This window comes from Oncorhynchus keta, chromosome 34 (genome assembly GCF_023373465.1).
Source record: "Oncorhynchus keta strain PuntledgeMale-10-30-2019 chromosome 34, Oket_V2, whole genome shotgun sequence".
Lineage (NCBI taxonomy): Eukaryota > Metazoa > Chordata > Actinopteri > Salmoniformes > Salmonidae > Oncorhynchus > Oncorhynchus keta.
The window spans coordinates 78,992,480-79,002,969 of record NC_068454.1 but is presented as its reverse complement, the minus strand read 5'-3'; the positions used below and the strand labels follow the sequence as shown (position 1 = coordinate 79,002,969).

General features: G+C 48.7%; 3 protein-coding genes and 2 long non-coding RNA genes across 5 annotated transcripts in view; 4 read left to right on the top strand and 1 right to left on the bottom strand.

The window, feature by feature from the left end:
- Positions 1–348: 348 nt before the first annotated feature.
- On the top strand, positions 349–5,061 carry LOC118379879 (farnesyl pyrophosphate synthase). The gene is made up of 10 exons (XM_052495212.1): positions 349–516; positions 1,149–1,304; positions 1,472–1,612; positions 1,710–1,790; positions 1,994–2,116; positions 2,197–2,285; positions 2,914–2,986; positions 3,086–3,163; positions 3,406–3,540; positions 3,722–5,061. Exons 1-10 carry the CDS (start codon positions 514–516, stop codon positions 3,914–3,916), a joined length of 1,074 nt encoding a protein of 357 aa, XP_052351172.1. The 5' UTR covers positions 349–513; the 3' UTR covers positions 3,917–5,061.
- Positions 2,292–2,878, top strand: LOC127915310 (uncharacterized). Its single transcript, XR_008090969.1, has 3 exons — positions 2,292–2,554; positions 2,616–2,737; positions 2,860–2,878. It is a non-coding gene; the product is annotated as an uncharacterized LOC127915310 (long non-coding RNA).
- Positions 2,566–2,926, bottom strand: LOC127915311 (uncharacterized). Its single transcript, XR_008090970.1, has 2 exons — positions 2,777–2,926; positions 2,566–2,654 (listed from the first exon to the last, which is right to left on the bottom strand). It is a non-coding gene; the product is annotated as an uncharacterized LOC127915311 (long non-coding RNA).
- A 364-nt stretch (positions 5,062–5,425) lies between the features above and the next one.
- Positions 5,426–8,971, top strand: LOC127915308 (uncharacterized). The gene is made up of 2 exons (XM_052495211.1): positions 5,426–5,621; positions 6,946–8,971. Exon 2 carries the CDS (start codon positions 7,062–7,064, stop codon positions 8,919–8,921), a length of 1,860 nt encoding a protein of 619 aa, XP_052351171.1. The 5' UTR covers positions 5,426–5,621; positions 6,946–7,061; the 3' UTR covers positions 8,922–8,971.
- Positions 8,971–10,490, top strand: part of LOC118379681 (uncharacterized) — a 27,594-nt gene continuing 26,074 nt past the window's right edge. The window contains exon 1 of the mRNA XM_052495210.1: positions 8,971–10,279. Coding sequence (XP_052351170.1) covers positions 9,265–10,279 — 1,015 coding nt within the window. The 5' untranslated portion in view covers positions 8,971–9,264. The remainder of the gene's footprint in view (positions 10,280–10,490) is intronic.

The window sequence follows — 10,490 nt, the reverse complement described above, 5'->3', positions numbered from 1 at the left end:
GAAATGCGCTATTTATTCTATTCTTATGGAACCACATATTTAATGTTGCATATTATATATTGTTTCACGTATTAGACTATTAAACCTCTAACGCATGCTTGGGTTAAACCTCTAACTTATGATTGGGTTAATGTTCATATTTTGTGGGCAGTTCCTTTCACCACAAAACTCTCGAAACATCAGACATGTCCCCCCATCTAAACTCCCCCTCTTCCGGATTTCTATTGGTTCGTCAGCCCGAATGCCCATCCTGGTTCGATGGCGTTATCGAATCAAAAGGCTCGATGTCATATGAAGCCTTGTGGTCCCACGGCCCTACGATCACTCGCGAAGGCTGTCGGGACATTTAGTTCAGAAGCTATGCGATAAAATAAACACCAACGTGGCCAAAAACTACAATACACGGAATTCCCAAACTCTGTGTGCGTCGTACTCTCCCATTTGACAGGTAGAGACACCAGTGTTGAGGAATTTGCCAAACAGACTGTCACTACGAGCAAGGACAAGATAATCATGGTAAGAATGACTGCAGATATTGCAACCTAGTGTGTAGTTGCTTATTTAGTTATCTATTTATGAAAGGGATCTGACGTTCAGGCGTGATATCGCCTTGTGTCGTGATTGGCTAGTTTATTATCTGGAGACTAGGCGCTGTCTACTGTAGCTAGGTAACGTTAGCTAGCTAGTTGTATTCTAGCCAAGGTAACTTGCTATTTTTACTAATGTTAGTGGGTTATCTCTATTATTAGACTGTGTTTATCTGGGTCTTTTCGAGCTCTAGTTTCACCTCAAATTCGTCACATTACTGCAGAGAACATACTGTCGAAGCTACTGCTGACAGCACCTCTGGGATGTTGCTAGCGGTCATTTACTGTAGTTGTGCAGTTTGCTGTAAAGATGTTCATCCTGTCTGCTTGTGTGTGTAATGAGCTTACAGTTTTAGTTAGTTAGCTACATTGCTATAGCCAACTGACTTAGTACTGGTAGTTAACAAAGTGAGAGTTGTTGACACTGTGAACTATGTTTCTTTGGGTGGGATAAGCACAAACCAGACCTTTATTTACATGTGATGCTTTGGAAACTAATGCTGTTGTTTTCAATCTCCCTCCTGCTTTTCCCTCACAATCTGAAATGTCCTCTACTCTCAGGGTGACAGTAGTTGCAGCAACGGGACCCACCACTCGGTGGCGGTGCAGTCAGACCCACAGCTGTTTGAGGCCCAGTTTGAGGAGCTGGTGACCGAGCTCACAGAGCAGGACTTCACAGACTCTGTCCTCGCTGACGCTCTCATCAGACTCAGAGAGGTAGGGTGTGTAGGGGTTGTGAGACCACCATAGGAAGTTAAAATATATATATATTTATTTATCCTTCAGATCGAAGAGAAGTGTCTAGGGGTAGGTGCTAGGGTTTGATTTGAGAAATTTAGATGTGCAAAGATGCCATACAACTAATCTCTATTTCTTTCTCTTAGGTGTTGCATTACAACACTCCTGGAGGAAAAAGAAACAGAGGTCTGTCTGTGATTGGCTCTTTGAGGGAGCTTGTTCCTTCCACTGAGCTGACCCAGGATGCTGTGCGACGGGCCCTGCTGGTTGGCTGGTGCATTGAGCTGGTGAGACACACGCACTCAGTTATTGCCTCAATTAGCACTTTGCTGAGGTACCACAGTGAAGTGACTGACGCTGACTTTTTATTTCTCTCTCTCTCAGCTCCAGGCTTTCTTCCTGGTAGCTGATGACATCATGGATGCTTCAGTGACTCGGAGAGGTCAGCCCTGCTGGTACAAGAGGGTGAGACTGACTTATCGCTCTCACAAGAATTGTAGTCTAATCTAAAAGCATTGTTATGGTCAGCCAACTGGTTTACCCAAAATTAGCTGTAAGCTTACATCAACTTCCATATTGCATCACCTGTCAACAACACCATTTGTCCCTGTTAACGTAGTAGGCTTCAAAGGGTTTGCTCAGTCAGTAACATAGCTGTTGTTTCTCAGGAGAGAGTGGGTCTAGATGCCATCAATGATTCCTTCCTCCTGGAGGGATCCATCTACAGACTACTGCGCAGACACTGCAGGGCACAGCCCTACTACGTACACCTATTGGAGCTCTTCACTGAGGTACACAAACACACACACATACTTACACAGCTGACTCTTGTGCTGTAGCTGAATTGTTTATCTGTCCCTGTGTGTTTCAGACGTCCTTCCAGACCGAGCTGGGCCAGGCACTGGACCTGATGACTGCTCCTCCTGGTCAAGTAGACCTCAACCGCTTCACCATGGAGAGGTTTGTAAGGGGGAGAGGGGTGGGATATAGCGATGGAGGGTATATGGAGATTCAAGATACAGGTGATTGGGGGGTGTTGAGTGTATTGTTGGGGTTTGGAAGGGTATAATCTTTACTCTTTCTACCTCCCTGTGTGTCAGATATAATGCCATAGTAAAGTACAAGACTGCCTTCTACTCCTTCTACCTCCCTGTGTGTCAGATATAAGGCCATAGTAAAGTACAAGACTGCCTTCTACTCCTTCTACCTCCCTGTGTGTCAGATATAAGGTCATAGTAAAGTACAAGACTGCCTTCTACTCCTTCTACCTCCCTGTGTGTCAGATATAAGGCCATAGTAAAGTACAAGACTGCCTTCTACTCCTTCTACCTCCCTGTGTGTCAGATATAAGGCCATAGTAAAGTACAAGACTGCCTTCTACTCCTTCTACCTCCCTGTGTGTCAGATATAAGGTCATAGTAAAGTACAAGACTGCCTTCTACTCCTTCTACCTCCCTGTGTGTCAGATATAAGGTCATAGTAAAGTACAAGACTGCCTTCTACTCCTTCTACCTCCCTGTGTGTCAGATATAAGGCCATAGTAAAGTACAAGACTGCCTTCTACTCCTTCTACCTCCCTGTGTGTCAGATATAAGGCCATAGTAAAGTACAAGACTGCCTTCTACTCCTTCTACCTCCCTGTGGCAGCAGCCATGTACATGGTGAGTGTTTAGTGTTGTAATGTCTGGTCAGTCTCATTATACAAGGTGCAGAAACTGTAACTTATACAAATGGTGTATCTCTTTGTGAATAATTCCCAGGCGGGCATCGACAGTGAAGAGGAACACAACAACGCCAAACATATCTTACTGGAGATGGGAGAGTTCTTCCAGATACAGGTGAGACCACTAATTCTATGAGACTGACTCTCTCTCACACACACACGGACAATGTCATAACAGCATTGTTTTACGTGTGTGTGTGTGTGTGTGTGTGTGTGTGTGTGTGTGTGTGTGTGTGTGTGTGTGTGTGTGTGTGTGTGTGTGTGTGTGTGTGTGTGTGTGTGTGTGTGTGTGTGTGTGTGTGTGTGTGTGTGTGTGTGTGTGACCAGCATTGTTTTACAATGTTTCTCTGTTGCCAGGATGACTACCTGGATTGCTATGGCGACCCGGCGGTGACAGGGAAGATTGGAACAGACATCCAGGACAACAAATGCGGCTGGCTGGTGGTGACCGCTCTAGGGGTCATGACCCCGGAACAAAGGACAGAGCTGGAGGTGAGAGGTCAACCATGAACAGTCACAGTTGACCATTGAACTGTAAACACACCTAAGCCATGATGGATGGATGATTGAGGGAATGAATGCATTTATTCACTTCTTTACATAGCTCAATATAGTAAACTGCTCTGACTAGAATATCTCTGAGAAATAATTCACTTTTATTGTCCTCTTCCAGTCATGTTATGGTCGGCATGACAGTGTGGAGAAGGTGAAAGCACTGTACAACACCCTACAGATGCCCACCCTGTACCACCAATACGAAGACGACAGCTATCAGCGCTTACAGAAACTCATCGCGCGTCACGCCCAAAACCTTCCACACGCAGTTTTCCTCAACTTCGCCAAGAAAATCTACAAGAGAAATAAGTGAAGACTATGATGAGAATACTGTTTTTATTTAGTGTGTGTTGCACTGTAGCTGGACTGAGGGCAAGTTGGTGTGGCTGCTTCCATTTTGGTCCCTTGCTCCTACCCCTTCAGTAGGGGTTAAGGGCTAGGGCAGGGCTCTCCAACCCTGGTCCTGGAGAGCTACCATCCTGTAGGTTTTCGCTCCAACCCTAATCTAACGCACCTGATTGTAATAAGAGTGGAAACCTACAGGAGGGTAGCTCTCCAGGAACAGGGTTGGGGAGCCCTGGGTTAGGTTAAGGGTCTAGGGACCTAAATAGAACAAGGCTTTAGTTTGGACTGTGAGAGAACCTGGTTGAGGCCAGTCAGTCTTAAACCTGGTCTTCACGGACCACTGTGTGCCCATTATTTTTCTTCTCCATAATATGATTTTCAATTATGTACAGAATAACTGATTACTCAAACTGGGAATACCATGTCATCAAAAAAAGTATGTCTGATACAATCTCTTTATTTATTGATGATGACGCAAGTATAACATCATGTCACTGTTAGGAACTGTCTGCTCTAGAATCCTGTGGATTTGATGATGGCAGGGAGTGACATCATTATTGGTTGATGATCACATCAATCAGGATGACAACCTGGGGCCCTGTTTACCAGAGGGCTCTGGTCTCTACCGGCAGAGGGCTCTGGTCTCTACCGGCAGAGGGCTCTGGTCTCTACCGGCAGAGGGCTCTGGTCTCTACCGGCAGAGGGCTCTGGTCTCTACCGGCAGAGGGCTCTGGTCTCTACCGGCAGAGGGCTCTGGTCTCTACCGGCAGAGGGCTCTGGTCTCTACCGGCAGAGGGCTCTGGTCTCTACCGGCAGAGGGCTCTGGTCTCTACCGGCAGAGGGCTCTGGTCTCTACCGGCAGAGGGCTCTGGTCTCTACCGGCAGAGGGCTCTGGTCTCTACCGGCAGAGGGCTCTGGTCTCTACCGGCAGAGGGAATGGACTAGAGCAGGAAGCTGCCTGAAAGGAACAATCCTGCTGTCTCTCTCACCATGTTCTTTGTATTTTGTTTTCTCTGTGTGTAATCATCTCTTTCTAATTACTACTGTACATCTATCTACCTGCTGCTGACAATATGGCATCTTATTGCTTTTAATAAAGAAATGTGACCAACATGGGTTTAGTATTCAGACCTTTTGTGGAAAACAATATAGTACAGCGAGCAGTAACATTGTGTATGGCTTTCCATCATGATTCATAACGACAATGAGTCTATTTTTCACAGTTCCTGTTTCCTTATTAACCAGTCTTCCTCGATCAGTGTGACTAGATTACTATACAGCATGTGCTTTTACCATGTTACCTTCCACTAAGAATGAAAGAGAATAATAAAGATGGAGGGAGTGTGATGGCGGATAGGAAGAATGATTCCAATACTAGAGATCAAAGAGAATACGGTAGAAGATTCCGTAGTGATTGTCTTTTTCTTGGAGGGAGGAAGCGAAGGTTAAGAGGGATGGAAGGAGCTGACAGATGAACAGAGCGGGAGATTGATTGGTGAGGCAGAAGAGGGGTGTGGTCCCGACGGATGACGAAAGATAAGGTGGTCGCGAGAGGAGAGAGCTCTCGCTTTAACCCTTAGAGGCTGTTCGTTAGTCGGACGCGGTTGCGCGCTCGCATCCGTTTACCGAGAACGGGATCCAGCATCTCCATCTTCTCCTCAACGAAGCCGATGGTGAGTCAAATATCTCACAATCATATGATTATAGGTGTTGTTGATCAAATGCTCTCTATTTACCGATATCTAGGCTATACGTTTTGCTATGCTTTCAACACCTGCCCACATCCCCAGATCCAGATAACCAATGTCAATAACCGTTTTCTTGATTTATAGCCTACGGTTGTTTACTAGAATGACAGACATAATCATGTTATAGTTAATTTAATAAACATTGCAATACATTTTGTCATAGTAGCGGGGGGTGGCTGTGTCAGGACGATGCGGCTTGAGGTACCCCCTCTCTCCCCCCTCCTCCTTTCCACGGTCTCCATCCGCCACTTCAGGTCGATAAATCCGATGGTAAATACCGAAAATCCGGCAGATGATGTGCTCTGCGGTTACGGGGCGTTATTCTAACGGTTCTGAACAGGGCGACGTGTCCCAGGCCCGATCTAAGCGCTGTTCAGGTTCTGAATTATATGGGCCTACCTTCTCCCCGTTTGATGTGAAGGGCACGGTGCTGCTGTGGAGGAATATGTGTTCAGCCTTGGCAGTGGAGGAGTTTTAAAAGACAGCCTGTACATTAGTCATTGCGCAACTGAGGATTTGCTTCTCTAAATAATTTGATCTTGTTTACTAAATATGTTTGTACTATGCTATATATTGGGGCAGCAGGTAGCCTAGTGAGCGTTGGGCCAGTAACAGAAAGGTTGCTAGATCGAATCCCTGAGCTGACAAGGTAACAATTTTTTGTCGTTAACCCACTGTTCCTAGGCCATCATTGTAAATAATAATTTGTTCTTAACTGACTTGCCTAGTTAAAATAAATGTTAACATTTATTTTAATGCAAATAAGCTTAAAGTTGAGAGAGTTCATTTTGATTGGCCTATACTTAACCTATTTGTCAGAGAGAGAGTTACAGTACATCCTTTCTCACTCCATCAAGCTGAATCTCAGAGTAGACTGGGATGCTGAAGCACAACAATCCTTCATTAGTTCCCAACTGTTTTCATGGAGATCTCCTCTCTATCACTGACATTGCATGTAGGTGTGTGTGCATGTGTCTGTCTCTCTGTATGTTTATATATATACAGAGGGAGAGAGGATAGAAGTGAGGAGAGATGGATTTAATTTTCATCTAACTGGTCCCAGCACTGAGGTAATTATACAGCAGAAAAGGCCCAATAGTTATATGGAACAAACCAGGGGATTTAACTTGTAATATTTGTTATGAACAAGAACAAGCTGGTCCCTTGTACAGTTAGAGGAGCACAGACTCCTCTCATCTCTATTATCTGCTGTGCCTCTATTGACTGCATGTCTCTTTTGATGTTGCAGGATCTTTGGAGTCAAGCCAAGATGTGACCGTCACATCCGTCCTTTAGATAGAAAACAGAACCCCTGTTTCTATAGAAACAGAAATAATTGACAATTAGAAAACTATTATTCCTAAAATGCACTCCTCTAGCCGAACCTTCGCTCCGCCCTTGAGGCCTCGTCGCATCGTCACGAGCAGGCGGACCACCACCGCAGCGGAACCAAAGCCACACGGCCCTGTTTCCCAGAGGGAAGACAAAAACATGAACACCATTTCCTCTTCCTCTCCTCGGCGCGCCACCAAAGCGACCCCTGAGTCTTCCAGGACCAGGGTGGGGGTCCAGCCTCGTGCCCCCTTGGGTCAGTCCAGATTGGGCTTACAGAGAAACACAGCTCCCCTCTCTACGACCAAACCCAAAAGTGTCCGTGCAGCAGCTGTGTTGAAACGCGCCCCTCGTCCTGCTCCTCTTCCTCATCTGGACCCCAACTGTAATGAACCCAGCCTGCCTTGTCTGTGCTGCGACGGCCATTCCCCCCAGGACAATAACAGTCTGTTCAACCACAACCACAACAACAACAATACCATCTCCATCAGACAGCAGCTGAAGCTTCAGCCCCCTCCACCACCTCCCCTGCTACCCCAGAGACAGGAGGGGACAGGGGGCAAGACCAAGACACAGGCCAGCCCCTCTCAGCCCCAGCCTCAGGTTCTGGCCCCAGCCTGCCCCCCTAATGCCCTGGAACTGGAGAAAGGAAAAATAGATGAGGAGAATGCAGATGTTAACAAGAACACAGATGTGGTCATAGACAACAAGAAAGAAACAGAGGAGGAAGAGGAAAACAGTGTTGAAGTTGATGATGAGGAGGAGGGAGATGATGATGATGACACGTTGGTCCCATCGTGCTGCGACTGCCCTCCCTCTCTCCTGGATCTCTCCCTGACCTCCTCCACCTCCTCCACTTCCATCAGCTCCTGCTCCGATCTGGAGTCAGACTGCGCCGATCTCTCCACCGCTCTCTCGTCCTCTGGCCACAAGTGGAATGCTGATCTGTCAATCTCTCAGGACCACATTCATGTTCCTGAACGCTACCCAGCCTCCCGTTCACCCCCTGTCCTGCTCCTCAACCCCAACCCCCCCTCTGTCTCTCGTTGCCCTTCCCCCCCCCCACCCGCTTGCTCCCCAGACGAGGGCTACCCCTCCGCCCCCGCCTCCCCCTCCTCCTCCGACTACCTGGGGGTCAAAGGTCAGACAGGCTTAGGGTCAGAGGTCACCAAACTAGGCCTCCTGGACTTCCTGGAGTCAGTGGGAGACTTTGGAAAGATGGAGCGCTTTAGCCAGGTGATTCAGGTGGCTCGCTGGGACCTGGAGGGGGATCCTCAGGGGGATCTACTGAGGGATCGACTGGATCACTTGGACCGACTGGAGAGTGTCAACAGGCAGGTGAAGCTGGCCCACATCACCAGGCTCCATGAGAAGGGACTGGATCTAGGAGATCTGGGCAAGGAGGAGCTCTCTGATGTTCTGGATGAGATGGGGAACGTGGATATGTCTTGGAAGCTGTATAAGGGCCGGGGAGGGTCTTTGGGAGATTCCCAGGAGTTCTCTGATGCTGGAGTGGACCTGACAGCACCTTCAGACTGTGACGAGCCCCTGGTCTCACAATCAGAGACCTCTTCGCCCATAGAGCCCCCACCGAGACCCCCCAAACCCCCTGCCCAATATGCCAGCGTGAACTCTGAACTCCACACCTACATCAACATCAGCCGTGACATCACCCCCTCCGTCTCTGTCTGCACCTCTCCATCCTCATCCCCCACTTTCTACACCTTCAGGTGTGAGAAGGCCCTTCCTCCTTCCCCACGCTCCGTCCCCCCTCCTCTTCTCTGTCAGCCCATCCCTTACTTTACTCTCTACAAATCTTCCCCTCTCCCATTCTCCCTCCCCTCCTCCACTCCCCCCAATCCCTCCCCCTCGGAGGAAGCACCTAGCCCGTAAGGAGGCTCAGCGTCTCGCCACGCTCCAAGCAGGATGCGGGAAGACCTCCCTGTCCCTCTCCCCTCCCACCTCTCGCCTCCCTCCTCTCCCCCCTGCCCCCACCATTTCCATCTCCAACTCCACCACCCCTCCTGCCATCCCTCCCCCGCCCTCTCTCCCCCCTCCTCCCTCTTTCCATGCGTTGGATGATGAGATCCGTAAGCTACTGGTGCTAGCAGGACTGACCCAGGCTGAGCTCCTCAAACTCAGCCCAGAGCTGGGGGTTTGTGTGGGGGGACTGGAGGAGGAGGGAGAGGGGGAGACCCACCACACCTCCAGGCCTGGACAGACACAAGATAGAGGGATGAGGAGAAAAGAGGAGAAGGCTAAGGAGCAGTATGATATAGATGGGTTGGCTGTGGATGGATGGAGAAATGGAGGAGAGAGGTCAGAGGTGGAGAGGGATAGAGAGACTGATATATTTGGAGGAGTAAAGGAGGATGAGGGAGAGAAAGAGGAGAGCAGAGATGTGTTTAGAACCACGTCTTTCACTGACATGGCGAGAAGGAGGAAGAGAAACAGCGGGTTTGGGGCTAACGTTAGCCTAGCATCTGACTCCTACTACAGCACTGGCAATACCAACACCTCTAACAATGTTAACTTCGAGACTTTCAAATATTCCCCTGTGCTCTCGGAAACCCCTCCCCCGCCTCCCCCGCGTCCCTTACCCCCTGTCCCCCCTACCCTGCCCCCCCTCAAAGTTTGCACCCTTCTCGCCAACTCTTTACGCCCTGAGCGATTTGATTGGCTCATGGCTTTCTCCCCCGATGGTGAAACCCTGACCCTGCCCCCGCCCTTGGAAGTTAGAAAATCCAATGAGGAAACCCTGAAGAAATCTACTTCCGGGTCAACGTCGTCATCTGGGTCAACATCAGGGTCGAGTTCAAAAGTGATGACCTTCAAGGAACTGCGTAACCGTAGCAAACACAGCTCCCCGGCCTACCAACTAATAACTGAACCGGATCCTGATCCCACAGTCATAACCCCTGACCCTGACTTCCTCTACAACCTCAAGTGGAGGAGGGAAAAGACGGACAGCGACGGAATCCAATGGGAGTACACCTCCCAGGCCCAGGCCACCTTCCTGCAACCACCTCCCCTCACCTCACTGGCAGCTTTTAGGGAAATGTTCCAGAAAGCAGAGGATGCGATTGGACAACCCGAGTTATGTCCCTCGCAGCGGATTGGGTGCTCAGCCAGTGAAGGGAACCTGTGGAGGATGGATGGACAGAGAAAAGAGGAGGGAGAAAAGAGGAAAGAAGAGGTGGAGGTGAGAGGAACAGCTGATGGAGGAAGAACCTGTGAGTCAAGAACGACAGGTGAGTAAGATGATGATGATGACGACTATAGGCCTAGTTGCTGACTGTGAGGTGCTGATTTGGGGTGAAAATGTGGAGGGAGTAACAAACTGCAGTATTCACTGAAGTCACCTTCCATCTAATATTATGTACACAACACCTCATCTGAAACTGTGTCCTCTCTTGGGAATAAAAACTAAACCAGCAGAGAGAAGGGTGACAAAAACACGGG